This window comes from Halyomorpha halys, unplaced genomic scaffold, assembly GCF_000696795.3.
Source record: "Halyomorpha halys isolate HHAL.00 unplaced genomic scaffold, Hhal_1.1 Scaffold673.1, whole genome shotgun sequence".
NCBI classification, from domain to species: domain Eukaryota; kingdom Metazoa; phylum Arthropoda; class Insecta; order Hemiptera; family Pentatomidae; genus Halyomorpha; species Halyomorpha halys.
This window is the reverse complement of record NW_027114803.1, coordinates 705,473-722,591: the sequence shown is the minus strand read 5'-3', so window position 1 is coordinate 722,591 and position 17,119 is coordinate 705,473. Positions and strand designations below refer to the sequence as shown.

At 30.7% G+C, this 17,119-nt stretch overlaps 1 protein-coding gene across 2 annotated transcripts in view; it reads right to left on the bottom strand.

Moving 5' to 3' along the window:
* The window catches only part of LOC106685241 (uncharacterized), a 147,669-nt gene that overhangs the window by 26,654 nt on the left and 103,896 nt on the right, over nucleotides 1-17,119 (bottom strand). For both annotated transcript variants that reach the window (XM_014427803.3, XM_014427804.3), the window contains exon 2: nucleotides 14,425-14,548. In XM_014427803.3, the coding sequence (XP_014283289.1) occupies nucleotides 14,425-14,548 (124 nt within the window). The remainder of the gene's footprint in view (nucleotides 1-14,424; nucleotides 14,549-17,119) is intronic.

The following is a 17,119-nucleotide window of genomic DNA, read 5'->3' as shown; positions in this document are numbered from 1 at the left end:
TTCCAAAAATGTAGTATTAAAAAAAAATAGAATTAAAAAAAAATCTAATCACTCGCACTCTCACCTGATCAGAAAACTGGCACCTCCAATATTGGCAGACCAATTTCAATATTAAACATATTTTTGAAGAATGTCCTATTTATAAACTGAAAAAAAAAATTTCTGATGTTCTCACAGACAAAGAAGCTAAAGTTACATTATTGTTTAAATTCTATAAAGCATATCGTCTCGTTTCTTCAATTTTAATTTTTTTTTTGTGTATTTATTATTTTGAAAATATGTGCATGTGTTTTTTAGCGAACGGCTCAGTGTGTGTAACTTAATTATAACATTCCATAGGCGTTGGTTGATGATATAAAGGTTTTATGCCTTAAAAAAAAATAGATTATACTAAAGAGAGTTGTTTAAATTTATTAAGGTCCATCCTTAATTAAATTTAGTACAGGTACTATGGCCCTTAATAAACTTAAAATCTGAATTTAAAAAAAAAACCCAAATTTTCCAAATCAGTTTTTCGAAAACCAAGTTTTTGGACTTAAAGTCCTTCGTACACCAAACAGAGATTATCAAAATGATTGCACCTACTCAAAGATCATGTTTGATGTAAACTGCCTTCTGTACCATCTAGCACTGTTACAACCATTGGATTTTTAGATAGCATGGATTATCTGGAAGTTCGTCAGTCTCCGAGTCAAGAGCATAGCTTAGCCACCATTTAAACACTAATTTAACTACGGGCACCAATAATAGTAGGTTATATCCATTCCTACTACCTAACGGATTATTAAGATTGAGCAATCAATTCCTAAGGATGACCTTGTTAGTTAGTAGTTAGGAGATGAAGGCCACAGCGGTTGAAAGTGGAAGGAAACAGTTACGAACCCAGTCCGTTATAGAGCGGGTGTGGGCACTTGCATTCCTCCTTAGATCTGTAGTAATTTAAATTCTACATCCATAGTTCGAACGGTACGCTACACAGCGCCGGGCTACGGCCACCAGTAAACAACAGACACACTTGAAGACAACGGGCAAAAAACCGATAGTCCCCTTTTTTTTTCAAAATTAAATTATTGGTACAGTACTCCTGAGGTCGAAAATAAAAAAAAAAAATTTTTGTCATAGTTCATAATATCAAAGTGAACACTCTAGGATTGACTTAGAAATTAAAAATAATAATCGTCTAATAACTCGGTCAATTATACACAAAAATTGAATATTTTAGAAGTCATAAAGTTTTAAATTGGTTTTTCTCACAATTAACTTTTATGGACAACTGTTTTTCTCCCTTGTCTTCAATGAATAAATTTAAAAATAAATGTGGCAATTTGTAGGAAAATAGATACCCTCAGAACTTCATAAATATTTTATAATTTACTAGATATTCAAATCCTATCCCTTACATCATGAGTTAAATAAATATATATTAAATTATTATACATTTGTTTTTTACTAGGTATTGGACCTGCCTCTAGACGCCCTACTATGAAGGCCTAAAACAAATTTCCTCTAAAACAATCTGACCTTTTCGAATGATCAAATATGACTAACAATGTACGCCAACACCAACCGTTAATCTGGTCAAAGAAACGATTTATATTTTGACGTGGGTAGGTGTCCAATATTTCCCTATATGTATCTCATGAAGAACTTAAAATCAAGAAAAGCTTATCGAAAGAAATTAAATCTTTGTATAAATTATATTTTTACATAAAGATATTTTCTATTGCTTTAACAGTTAAACAATAAACTAATTAATAAACCCAAATGTTAAACTAAAATAAACAATTAAATATTTGAAAGGTTTCTTCCCATTATTCATCTTTATATTTCACATAACGGGGGATTCACATTAGACTAATTTAAGACCGTTTTACTTAAAACCAATATGTATAATAGGCAGGATACACCTATACTCTCATCGTGGAACGAAATCTTTTGGTTTTTCGAAAATTTCCAGGCACCTTCGGTTAGGAAAATCACTTTTCCTTCCGTCCCATGAACCTTCCAAGGTAATTTCCCGATTATCGTTGTCCGGCCTGTTACTATCACAACCGATAACTATCGATTTATAGCTGAGAAAGAAATCGGTTCCAAGTAGAAATAAAGTTAACAAACGATTTTACGGTCTTGGAAAGAAACAGTCTTAAACAGAAATGAATCGGATTCTAAAGGGTAAATGGTTTGCTCTTTGTTCATAATTCAGTAATTATTTTTAAAAATTGAAATTTCGGAGGTTGAAAAATTAAGTAATTTTTTTTTTTTTAATGAAATGATTCTCTATTAAAAAGATGCTTGGGCATTCTGTCTTCAAACATGAATAATAATACACAAGATGGTCTTTGCGTTAGAAACACGAAGGCTCTTTTCTTCTTTTTTTTTTTTTTTGTAAAATATTTATTTTTATTTACAAATGTATTAAGAGTTTCATGACTATTTTATGTCGTAATCAAATTCATAAAAAGTCGTAATCAACTTTTTTTTAATTGCGATTTTACCGGTTATGGTAAACTATCTTGAGGGGCCGCCCGTAGCTCAGTGGTTAAGACACAATTTCACCAATTCGATGTCTATTGGCGTTGACTTTTATCATTGCGTTGCGGCCCCACAAAATGATTGACCACCACTCATAGTTAGGCAGAATAGGATTCCAACGGAAGTCTTGGCCGAAAAAAAAAACTATCTTGAATGTTGGTACAAATTGAATATTGAGAAACAAACAGTTGGATCCCCTGACCAATAGAGAAGTCACTGTATGTTTTTATGCGAAGCGTAAAAATAAAGTAGAGAAAGTATGAAGTCGTTAAGAACTCAATCTAGAATCTGTCCAAAACTCCCACTCTACACTAATATTGTAAGTAAGAATGTTTGTTTATTTATAATTTTTTTTTATTGAAATGTTACGTTCTTACTCATTTTTAACGAACAATCCTTTCAAACAAGCACTTACTTATCTCATAACATTGAGAACAAAGCTTCTCAAGCATGATACATCTTAATAAAGGTATCTTGACTGATAAGTATAAAGGATTTAGGTCCGAAAACTGTCGAAGTTGAGTTTAGTACATAGTCCGTCCAACTCAGAAAAAAATTCTCTATCGATTGGTATGAAGGATTTAAGTTGTATATTAAATTTTATGTTATGATAATATCTTGGTGAAAATAGATAACTTTTTATACATATTTTTTTCGTTTTAATTTTTGTCTCATAAAAAATCAAGGACATAGACTTAATTTCTTTATCAAGAACCTAGAACATCCGCATCAGAAATATGAGGCATTCGGTCGTAAAACATAGTTACTGTAATTGTTTATGAATTGAAGTTTTTGAATTTGCCTATTTTTCAGCTTAGTTTTTATACTGTTAGAATTATCTTTAGGACATTTCTTTTCTTAAGTGAATAATGTTGAAATTGAGTTATAGTAAGTAACTCCTGGTTAAAGATAAAACGATGTAATTAATAAATTTTTCAATATTGTAAACTTTACATATTGTCAGTTACCATGATTTTCGACCGAATGCCTTATATAAGAAACACAAACTTCTGAGAAACGTTGTTAATTTATGCTAGTAATTTGTTTTCTATGACAAAATTTCATCGAAAGTGACTTACTTACTTAAAACTAGAATATCGACTGTAAATTTGAGTAATGTAAATTGTCGCTTTCAAATTTATTAATCTCGTGTGGGAGATAAACTTAATCAGTAATAAAGATTTTATAAACTTTAAAAAAAAATTATCTTCAACATTATTCCTTATTTTATTGTTATTTTACTATGGTATTACTTTATTTCTAATGCGTTTTATTGTTATTCACTAAAACCCAAAAAAGAGTCATGTGATATAAGTTCAAGAAAATCATTGCTGTTTCTTGTCTTTTTAATATATTCTCTTAAAGATAATTGCTGTAAGGAAACAAACAGAACAACACCCTCTGCCAAGGTGTCTTCCCAACCTTGAGTTAATTTATTGTTCGTCATTTCAGGGCCGTATATGATGATAGGATAATATATGCATCCTTGCAATTTGAAATTAAAACGACGTTTAGTGAAATTAAATGGAAATGGCACTGTATTAAAAAACTATATACGTCAGAGCATTATTTAGGGAAATTATATAGTAGAAATAAACAACCAAATGAATAAAATAAAGACTAAGAAGAAAAAGAGATTTGTTTATATTTTAATTTTTTTCTGAATGTAAAAAGGATTTTTTCGGTTAATTTGAATGACTTATCTTCATGATCATCTTATACATCACGTGTCGCATCATTTAATGTAGGAACAAATATAAGAGTGCTGAAATTAAAAAAAAACAAAAAAAAAAAAAAACAGTCACTACGAAAATCGGTGATAAGAGAAATTGAGAAAATAAAGATAGAAAAACATTTAAACTGTTGAAAACCTTTGTATCTACATTAAAAATATTTTTTTAACAATGATTATATAAATTAACCGCGATTATATATAGATTGAAAAATTGAATGAATTTTACCTAAAAAAGTACATTTCATCTAAATTATTAAATATAGAGAAAATGTACCGGGTTTGCTGAGCAAAGAGATCAAACAAAGTTAGTAAAATACGAACCGGAAATTTATTTTACATCAGAAATATTTTAAATATCTAAACTTAAAGTTAGAATTAACCTATTTTAAACCTTTGATATGGGAAAATTTTAAATGATATGGGAAAAAAATCACATTAAACATCTTTTTTAACTCCCTTGAATATCATTTAATATTTTCTTTGAGACCAAAGGGTTTTGATTTCTTCAAACAATACTAGCAACTTCTTACAATGTTCAACGAATTTTGAATTTTCAACAAAATTTTAATTCAATGAAATGCCTCATTTCAAAGGATCTAATGAAAACAGTACCCACTATTGACCTCTGAATATCTATAAAACTTCGACACATTTCAATTAAAAAATTCGATAAAACAAACTAGATTTTTTAACAAATCCTAGAAATATTAGTGCTTGAAAAAAGTTGAAAAAGTACATTTTTATTTTTTTCCAAATATATTTTTAAAAAAAGTTGACAAGTTTACTTTGATTATCAAAATGTTGGGTCTAGTAGAGAAGAATTTGCTAAATTTAGATCGAGCTTGAGATTTGAAATAACTAAACACCATATGATACAGAGAAAATGAACTAGCGTGCCCTGAAATCGTCATTAAAAAAATAGTACAACAGAAGGCATCCAACTTTCCTTCCCGTTTTCTATCACAAAATTCTACTATCATGTTATTTTTATAACTTCTGGGTTTTTCATGGTCTGTGATCATGGAAATAACTCAGATATAACTTTGGAATCAAAGAAATTGTTTTACATAAAATCTGAAAAATAAAATCTCATGGTTGTTTCCACTGGACTTTCTTATGGATAGCAGAAGGCGTTTTCAGTTAGGCATTTAAATTATTTCAAAAACTTTCGTTTATTAATGGAACGATAATTTAGGATAATTTATTTTTTCCAAACTTCTTTTATAATTTAAAATATTTTTACGCGGTTTAATTCTGAAGTCATAACAAATTAGGAGAAAAGAAGGATAAGGGTTTCCAAATGACTCGTCAATCGTCATGCACAACTCAACATCACCTCTTCCATGACTTGAATCTGTTGTAGGAATATGGAGAAATAAGGAAGTTTCTTTTTATCCATCAGTAATATATATATATACAGGATTATAAATACAAGAATGTATCAAAAGAAACATTTGAACGATGGTCATATTGCTTTCTATTTCTAGATAAAACAACTAGATTTCCTGTAGTATTGATTTCAACTCAAACGTTAACAATGATGGATTATTTTAAGCTAATATCGGTGCGGAGAAATACTAATGTTAATGCACTTTTATTAATGTGTCAGAGATCTGTTTATGAAAAGTGTAAGTGTGATTTGACTTCGAATTATAAGTATTTAATGATAATGAAATTACGTAAACCTAGACACCAAATTCTGTTAGCCTTGTCTAGATATAGATACCAACGGCAATCAAGAAGAGTGAGGTTAAAGGGGTCTGAACTGAAAAAATAAATTAAATGACTAATAAATTACAGACAAAATTATAGTTTTAGAGTGTTACTGTATTCTTGGGGCCTTCCTTACCTCTATAGCTCCCAGAGAAGCCAAAATTAAAGTGGAACCCTGTATTGTAACGCCACTACTCGACACCCAACGGTTTTCGATGAAAACTAAATTTAACAACAATTAATTTATTTAGTAAGTATAAATAAGACAAAAAAGTTTAGTAACAGATTTAACGAATTTTCGTACTTAAATTATGATTTTAATTCTATTTATGAATAGATTCTCCAACTGTTTCTACCATTTCATTTTATAACTAATAATAAATTTACTGGTTGTATATATTTTTATAAAGTTGTAAATAACAATAAAAAATTATTTAAAAAATAATTATGGTCAGTAAGACGGTGAAATCGAAAATTACCACAGACTTTAGAATGTAGTCTAACTTCTCTATTAAGATGAGACTTGATATGTAAAATCCTCGAATCCATCCAGGAGCTTAGAGGACAGTCATAAAGATTTTATGAATAATTAATCAGTCTCATAGATTCAGATATTCTCGTTTCGGAAAGCATGAAAAGTTTCGTCAGGTTATAAAGTTTCAAAGAGAATAAAATTTATAGAACTTCCATAAATTTATCAATAATATCTAAAAAAAAAAGTTTGGAAAGACCGGATTTATAATTATAGTTTCGAAGCTAATATCTTAATAAAAATTATCTCAACTTGTGACTGAAAAGTTGAGTTTAATTATAACCGATTTCACATCATTCAGAAATGTTGAATTCTATAAAGTTTTTGGAAATGAGAAAAATGCTAGTATTATAAACAGGGAAAATTGATCAATGCAACGTACTTTTTTTTCAATTTTAATTTTTGTGTATATGTTAGTATTTTTATTTTATTTTTTTGTTTAGTTTAATTAGATCTTACATTTTTAAAAGTAACATATTTCCATATTACTCCTTTATAAAACAAATTTATTGTACTAGAATGTCATTAAACATTATAACTTAATAGCAATGTTGAACAAACTTAATTTTCTAGAAAAAAATTTTGGTGATGAGGTAAGGTAAAATGATTTTTTTTTCGTTATTATTGCAATATAGCCAGTATAGGAAAAAAAATGAGTGGCAGGATTCTACAGAATAATAGACAAAATAAAATTTCAAAGGCTGTTCAGCATTATTCTAGGTTTTCAAATGAATGCAAGTATTCATGCTGCAATTATATGCATATAAGAGTTATATGCTCGAAATATTAAGGCTTAAATACAGAAATCGTAAAAAAAAAAAAAAAAGGACATGTACATGAACAGTTACATCTAATGAAATTGAGATGTGACAGAAAAAATAAATCAAAAAGACGCCCTAATTAAACTAAGAGTAAACGCATTCCAAAGATACAACATGCATGAGAGAGGAGGAAGTTGCCCAGGAGAACTCCAGGATTAGCATACAATGATACGGATAGGGCCACGTCAGGGGGATACAATGATAATAACGGGGCCCATTGAGGGGCAATGCGGTCTGTCCGAAATCTAGGGCAGGGGGTATCTCTGGACAGCTCCTTAGGGGTTCAATTATGTATCAGGAATCTAGTACTCTAGAAGATTCCATATATCAAAATGGGGGAGAGAACAAGAAAGAAATAATGACCATATATAATTGGAAAAATAAACTTAATAAAAAACAAAATGGGGAAAGAGTTGTTTCAAAAACCTTAATTTAATTTAGATTTATAATTAAAATAAGCGATTAACAATACTTTCTTTTTGAATTTGGTAAATGAAAAGTAAAATTGTGATTTTTTAAAATGATTTTCGTCAAAATGTAGAAATTATCTACAGTTTGATGAAAATCATTTTTCAACTACGTTAAAACTGAGTTTAAATTTCCTTACCAGGATCAATCATATTAATTTCTTAAACAAATTTATTACTGCTAAATTTTAATTTTAATTTGAAATAATATAAAAATGATTTGACAACTGGATAATACTACAGGTACAGTTGTGTTATCCAGAAAAACAAAAGAATACGACCATCGTTTCATAATTTACATTCCACGTCAATTTGAGATTTTCTTTTGTGCCCTTTAGTTTCCCAGAAAACGAATCATTTTTTTATTTTTCATCATGTTTTGAATCATAATGAGCATTAGTAAGTAGGCCTTAAAATTTAGAATTTTCAAATTATATAAGATTAGATCAATAGTAAAATTTAATGCAAATTGAGTTAGCGTTATTTAGTTCAAAATGTGCGGAAGAATACCTGATAATAATTATGTTCAATTTTCTACAATATACTGCAAAGTTATATTAAAAAAAATCCATATTTTTTGTTTTTATTAACCTAAGTCCACAATTATTGTCATTCATTCTGACTTTGTAATCAGCATTTATATACATTACCAACTACTTGAATAAAAGAATAAATAACAGAATCTGGTCTCTATTCCTGACCAATAACTCCAATGGATAAAGGAGATAATGTTAGTACATAAAAATTTATAAATAAATACAAATTATTTTTAAGTTGCATTATTCCAATTACAGAGGAAATAAATTTATATGAAAGGAGCAAGTCAGTAGTCTAGGTCACTGACTTCCTGATTCTGAGCAACTTTTTTTTTATTCCACTGAACCATGATTTGTGGTTGGGTTTAATAAAACAGATTAATTACTTGATTATCTAAGGAGAAAATCCGGTTTTATAATCTAAATACAACTTTACAAGATTCAATGTGGCCAAACAGCATTAAATTTAGCTTAGTAGTTTGTCAATTAGTCTGTTACATTTGAGCCTACTAATTCAGAGAATCTTATTCTTTTTTTTTTTTAATATGGCACGTTTTGTCTATACATTTCCTTAAATTCCAAGGGTAACGTTATCTTTTCTCTATGATGCTTATAAAAAGGACATGCTAGTGGAATTTGATTTAAGCAATCATATACTCCTATGGATTCATGAGGTTACCATTCGAATGCTCAGAAGGTTCCTCCGGTGAGCCGCTCGTCCGACATCACGTAGCGACACGGGTACACCACGGGGGATCCGATAACACTAGGCGGTACACAAAGAGGCCGGAGGTACGTGATCCGGAGGGAAGCGTTCCGCCAATTTCCCTCCCGTTGGAGGTTTCTGTGCCAGGTACTCTCCCTGAACTTAATCAATTCCGAGACAGCACCTGCTGGGGAAACGCCGAATGCAGAAGTGGAGAAAGCAGGATATGCCGTAGGCTTGCTTTTAATAATTGGTCGAATCTGGTCGACCCTGAAGAAGATCTTATTGGCGTAAAAACGTCTCTCCTCAGGATCGATCGAAGTTCGAAATAGAGCAAAAATATCAGGGGTTCAAGCAAGGTCTGAAATCTGGTTTAAGCAGAACAAAGAATTACTCGTAATTTCGAAATTGGAGTAGATAAGCAAATGGTCCTAATAAGTAGAAAAATATCTTCATACAAACTACGTAAAACTACTAAAGTATCTTGTACATTAAAATTGTTCTGCATTAGTATTTTAGATAGCATAGATTATCAAAAGATTCTAAAATTAATTCATCACAGTGCGACATTACTACGGGAAAATAAACAGGCCAAAAACAATCTGAAATAGAGTTAAATTGATTATAATTAAAAGTTTAATATTAATGAAATAGTGACAAAATATGGTAATTTTGATTGAAACCAGCAGAATAACCTGCAAAAAAAATTTTAAATAATTTATGTGAGTGTAAAAAGGTTTTTTAGATTGTCCTTGAGGATGGCCGAATTGGCCGAAACCTTGAACTTTCAAGAAAATAAAGAAATTTTTGAGACTTTAATTTAGATACAATTAATTTTATTTAAACAATAATATGATATTAAAATAACTACAGTCGTAGAGAGTTGTGAGCTGTAATGATAAATTTACTACTGTTTCTGAACTAATATAAAAATTCAAGTTAATTTAATATATATTAGTTCAACAGAACTTATTGTGATTCTTGGACATAGGAACCAGAACTTGAACAGATTTGACACTCTAGTTCCTACTTGCATCCTCAGGCTTTAAGTTCAAAGTGTTTCAGCAATCACTTCTTTCTATATCTAACTATAGGTAGTGATTGAACCCAACCAAACAATTTCTCCTAAAAGTATGAATCTATAAATATCCACATGATTTATCACATTATTCATTGTGTATATCGTGGACTGCCGACGGAAATTTGAAATGACGTGCATAATAACAGAGTATGTGATTGCTAAGTATAATATTATTATTAAAGAAGTCTATCTAATCTAAACAACTCTATTTAATAAAACAATTAATATATTATTTTTATTGATTATTTCGTTTTAATAGGATGTCTCGTCATTACAGCATTTAACTATCTGTAGCATAGAATTAAGCCCTGCGAGGAGAGTCAAAATAAAAATTTTCAATAAATAATTTTTGCTGTTTGAGCACCTTTTTTGACCCCTTCCATTTTAAATTTGTGCAAATTTTTCGGTTTTATAACTCTGTGAGATACTTAATTTTTTTTTCATTATACTGAATACTTTATTGCTGACATTGGGTCGTTTATGATATTATTATGTATATATAGTATTATTATCATCCACAAACTTAACTAAATAATCGTATTACTTATAAGTGAAGTGCAATTTAGGGGATACATACAAAAAAGGCACACGAGTTTTTGTGTACTTTTTGTAGAGGACCCAATTTTAGTTATTAAATACAGCTATAACATAAGAGCTAAAATTGAGTTCTCTGCAAAAAGGGGACTCGTACTAATGTACTAATGGAGAACTCAATTTAATGCTCCAACTTCATCTTTACCAATGATACCTTACTCCTGCAGACCCCTCAATTGTAGATTATTTTTATTTAATTGTAATATCATCATAAATTAAATAATATAAATTTTTCACAGTATAATATATAATGTTTGAAGATGACTTCTACTTTGAAAGGTATGCTGAAACTGGGAGCCAATGATTCGAGATGATACGGTATTAAAATAATGCATTGTAAGCTTGCAATTGGTAACTACAGATTTCCTAACACAGCCGATAATTTCCTGCCTCAACTATTTGCACTGTTACCGATGTGGATTTCTATAGTTTAGGAAAGCCTCTACTGGTTAGTGCGCCCGTCCATAAGAAAACTACTCCCATTTGTTCGCTTTTATAAAGGAATCATCACAATAATATCCGATAATGATCGCTAACTCTTGTTCCTTTTATCTTATTTTATTTATTTATTTTTATTATAAAAAACATGACTAAACAAAAAGACATGGTAACTTCCAAGAATTTAGACTCTTTTTTTTACCATATTTTTTTAAGCTGTAAAACCTCAAACTCTAAAACCACTATCTTGATATTATAGGAGGATATTAAGGTATAACTGTAACAACAGGCAAAACAGGAATAACTGTTCCGAGGAAGTGAGAGTTGGAGTAACGTGTAAGCTTTAATATAAAACTGGCCAGTTATTAATTTACACTAAATTAAGACTATTCCGTTTGTTTAAATTCTGTTTAATATTTGAATGACTTACGTATTTTTTATGTTGCTTTGGCCTCCCGATGTACGCGGTCACCGTCAAAGTTAACTATGAAATAAAAAGTTGGTGCACTAAAACACTTCAGCAACCATCAACATATGAAAAGATTCGTTTCTTGTCTGCTAGCAATACAAAGAGCAACAGAATTGGCAACAAAAGGTTGAATAACAAAGTGCATCTTATAGAGGGAAGTACGCGGGCGTGGAGAAGCAGCAATCAACCTCCAGTAGCTTGAACCTCCGCTAACGGTCCGTAGTTCTAAGCTTATCTTAGGCTGTAACAAAGGAAGACACTCCACCGTTTCAAAGCATCACCCGAAAATCCGCCCAAGGAAAGTGGTAAGATAACGTGGCACTCGCCGATCAGAGAAGAAGAAAAACACAACCAAGTCATCTAAAGATTTCATTCGAACCGATCACCTTAAAAAAAGTTGATAATTCGGTTTAATTACATTGATGAAGGAAAAAATATTTAAATACATTTTGGTAGATTAAACTTCGCTTCGGAATAAGAAAACTAATAAAGCAGTTTTCGAGTAAAATTTTATATAAATTTGGACTTCAAATACGTCTTGTAGAATCTCTGAGGTAAAAGTGTAGCCATCAGGAAATGAGGGGTAGAAAAATTGCGAAGTTGCCAACAATCGCTCGATCGCAACAACCTACGTCGGTTTTCACTGATGAAATGTTGCGCATAACAGATTAACAGATTATTAATTAACAACTAATCTCATAATAATGCCTACATTTGATAAAAGATAGAAGATGTAATAATTTATATGAAATAAAATAAAACTGACAATATCTATCAATATATTAAATTTGTTATCATTAGGAAATAATTTTACCTTCGAAATTCTAAATCAGGGCAAATATAAAATAATGTTAATAATAGATTTAGAAAATGTATTTAAACATACAAAAAAAGACCAAACTATTCTTGTATAATTGAGGTGGTAGCTGGAAAAAGAAAGTTCACAAAACTTTTTGTCACTGAGATTCTAACTAACAATAATAATGCACCCCTAATGAGTCATTGACAATTTTGTTAGGTGCATTTAGTCTAAATTTCTTTTTAGAGCTTAAAACCCTATTTTCTGAAGTATTAAGCAAAAGAAATTTAAAGTTAGTGTACAGCTAGGCACAAACAGCTAAAAATATATATATGTTTATTTGTGTTTGAATAAAGTGATCATTGTTTGACTTCCTCTTTTCCCTTCATTATACAAGTTGAAAATTTATTTTTAGTGTTCTTTGGGGTTGGACTTGATTATCTTTAAGGGTAACATTTTGATATAAAACCAAGTGTTTTATGTACAACGTAAACTGTGGTTTTAATACAATCAAATATCAGTACCACATACGGGAACAATTTCACATATTGTTGTTTGACAAAACGTCACGTGGGGATTTCTAAGAACATGATTTTCAAAGAAATGCCTTATTTCTAGCTAAATTTAAATTTATAAAAAGCCTATGGACAATTTGTGTAATTTTTTTTTATATCCCATGCCTACAATATAGAGAAATGTAAAAATTAGCGATTGAGGTTGAATGGTTCTCTTCGCCACTACTGAGTAAGGCTAAATAGGAAATTTTTTTTTCCTACGCCAAAGGAGGCATTTCTGCCATTTTGTTTCGAACAGTCCAGTATAGTTTAACTTTGCTGAAGTAACTCCTGTCTGTAATCAAGGCCGCCGTTGCCGCACATGCATATTGAGTCTTCACACCTATCACAAGATGCGATCTGCCGTGACCGTTTTAGCGATGTTACTTTATATCCAGGAAGCTGGTAATATTGTATGTCTTCAGTTGATTTTCAATCCTCCGCATTAGCGAAGATGTCAATTTCATTTTTAGCAATGAATACTTTTAATTCTGTATATTTGTCCTGGGTTAATCCTCCGGTATTCCAAAAAATAGATTTAATAACAATACCAGATTTGTTGGGGGTGAAGTTGATCGCCTGCTCGTGGTGCCCCCTTAATCTAAACGATCAACAGCTGTCGCCAAACAGCCCGTAAACTAGCGACAAATGCAACAGAAATTGCCCAATAGGCAAGCAAACAGCCTTTTCAATAGGAAATATGCCAACCCGCCTTATTTCGTGATGGCTTCTATAAGTCTAATTTTCTTAACCTTCCAACAGATATTTTTCAACGTGTAATTCTCCGAATAAAAATGTACTTATTGTATTGTTTGGATAGTCATACTCACATTTGGATAAAGCCAAAACTTTAAAAAAATATCGTAATCATGCTGAATTTCCAAAAAAATGGATGTTACCTCGAGGTTTTTACATTTTTATTTTAAACAGGGTTTAATTCTCAAAATATTTTAATGTTTCATTAAACTATTATCCAAATAACTAATTTTAGAAGTTCGGTTTTATTTTTAAACGTAGAAATTTATTTTGTGGATAGAACGTACCCAATGTCTCTGCTTATAAAATAATGACCTGTTGAATCAAAAACTGCAGCTTATATAAGACAATAGTCCGCTCTGATAGCCGCCGTTGGTGTTACATTCCTTTCGGTTCAGCATAACGCAACACCGCGATACCACCGTTACATAAATACAACACTCATGAAGCATACCAAGAGCAGGCCTATGAATATTTAGAAGTCGTTCTGGTGCGTTGGCTATTTTCTCATCCACACTCCAACGAGGATTTCTTATACATATATTATAATATCACTGTTATTATAGGCTTTTTTTTTTTTTTTTTTTATAGTGTAGTGAAGTAAAGAAATAACGGTTTTCCTGTTTTTTTTTAGAAAACAGGTATTAATAAAAATTATAACATCCTAGTATATTATTAAATTGAAACATACCTGTAGGTGGTCTCTCTTTGGGAAAGCATGTCCTGAAAAGTCCTTTCGTCCTGGTATAGTAGAAGTACTTGGTGTTCATGGCTTCGAGGAGCGCTTCCTGGCCACCTCTCTTGGAGGCATAGTCCTGAAACAAGAACAATGAGGGTCAGACGATCAACCAATTGCAAACGTAGAAAACAAAGGACAAGGTTTGTTTTTATTGTACTCTTCTCATCATCAAGAGTCATACTCTTATTTAAGAACTCATTTTGTACAAGAATCAACCGTGACCACAAACGTGCCCGCCTAGAACGTGGCATAGCAGTACAAAATACGTGGACAATGCTGGGACTAAGGACTAATGGCGCAGCCGCGGAAAGGTTATCCACGCCATGTCCAATTTCATCGGCAATCATGGAAGGAGAACGCATAATTCTAACGGTTGGAAGAGCGGATAGGAATTTGAATATGTGAGAGGTTTCATGTCTATTACTGATAAGGATATCCATAAAGTATGGGATGATAGTATGTGCTGTATTCGCAGTTTGCTGGCACTTTGTTGTGGGAAGGATTTAAATTTTATCAATGAAAGAAATGATAAAGTTAAGGTCTCAGGGCAATATGCTGTTTCCGGAATCGAACAGGAAACGTCAGGGATTGGCTTTTTTTAATCTCTCTAATTTGTGTTCGTATCAATCCAGATACCAATCCAAGATAACCTTATATTACAATAATGTAAAAAGGTCGGCTTAAATAATTACGAATACCAATCCTTACAATCAATCAATAACCGATTACATATGTTGAAACTATATTTAATTTAGGAATCTTCCGAAATATTAATTTCTAACATTAGGAAAACTTAAAAAAAACACGTAAAAAAATATATATATAGAAAAGAAATAAAAAGATGAAATGTATAAAGAGAGACAGTTTCTTTTAATTGCCTATTTATTTTATTGATGGGTTTTCCGAAAATATTGTTTTACTGATAAATAGCAGTTTGAGTTAAAAAACGTTGTATTGAGAGGAGTTAGACAACTCCAAAGAATTTTGAATTCTTTCAAGTTGTCTGTAATTGGTTAAACATATTGAATTCCGAAATGGGGGAGGCATATGTGTAATTGGTCGAATAACTGATTTATATAGAATTAATCTATTTGGGGAGCTTAATGGCAATTTTTAATTAAAATTTGGAAACAGTTTAAAAATTACAATTTTTTTTTTTTGCTTTATATCGATTCCTGTTGGTATTTTCTGTGAATATAAGATATCTGTCCAAAGTTACAGCAAGGTATTGCAATAAAGAAACTGTTTATGAGGAGTTGTGTAAAGATAAATCTATTTTCTTGATAAAAAATATCTGACCAACTCCACCTCTAATGACATAAATAGGTGAAAGCAAAAGTTATTATGGCGCCCAAACTTTAAGCCTGATCCTATACATTGGTTATGGTTTATAATTTTATTATGAAACAAAAAATCAATGTATTGTTAAGATCTAAAAATATCAAGTAGAACGTACTATTACTCAAATATTTCGGTAACTTAAAGACAAACTGTATTCAATGACTTGTTGTTATATATTATATTTATTGTTTACCCACTTGTCATTAAATAAGGACGGCAAACACAGTTTCATAAAATAAAAACATTTTTACCACAGCTAAATGGTTTTTTTTTTACATGTACTTATTAAAAAGTGTAGAGAAAAAAAGAAACAAAATAAAGAGAGGATATTGAATTCCTTGTAAAGAAAGAAAAAAATAAGGAGATTGTGTAAGAAGTAAAGAAGCAGACACAGTAACAGGAGCCCAAAGGATTGAGGGACACATTGACCTCAGTCCAGAGCCACCTTCGTTCGGCTTCTAGGGTCCTGATCTCTCGTCTATACTCTGCACAGCTAGCCCCTCATCTAGTAGTCCATGCATGTGCCTATTTTTATGTATTGTGAACAACAGAATTCTATTTTATCGAATTAACAAGTATATAAAAAAAAATCTCACAAATCCTTCATAACATGCTTACCAACTTCCTCTTTCATGATCAATAGTACTTTATATGTATTTTTTAATAACAGATCTTGCATAATAACAAAAAAAGCCAAATAAAATTACCCATGACTTTCATAAATACGACTCATATTTGTAAACCGGATTATACGTGGCGCGTATATACAAAGGCGGATAAAAGCATATCTGAATTTTTTTCTGAAATCATACAAACCTCTAAAACTAAGAAACTAAAAATATGCATGATTTAGAGATTTATGGCCTTCCTCCCCTCCAGCTTTAGAGCTCAGCTCAACCACTGAACGCGAAATTAATTTGATTCAGTATGTTTTGAGCAGTTGTTCCAAAAGGAGATAAATCCCTAAATTATTCTTAGTTTTGGGTTCTATGAAAATTTTTAATGTTTTTTATTTAAAAATGCCTATTTGTTTGTAACACTTGCCAATATTCAAAACAATAAAACTAACTACAAAAGTTTACAAAGACCTTTCATAATAAACTTCAAGAAATTATTAAATGATTAATAAAAATATATAGTCACAGTTGACTTGATCATCAATTAAGATATTCAAACAAAAAGAAGCTGGAGGGTTAATCTCGATCATTGAATTAAAGTAGCTAAAACAAGTCTGGGAGAAATTATTACCCTATCAACAAATTTGCTGACATTACCATTCTGGCACAGCTGAGAGTCAAAATTAATG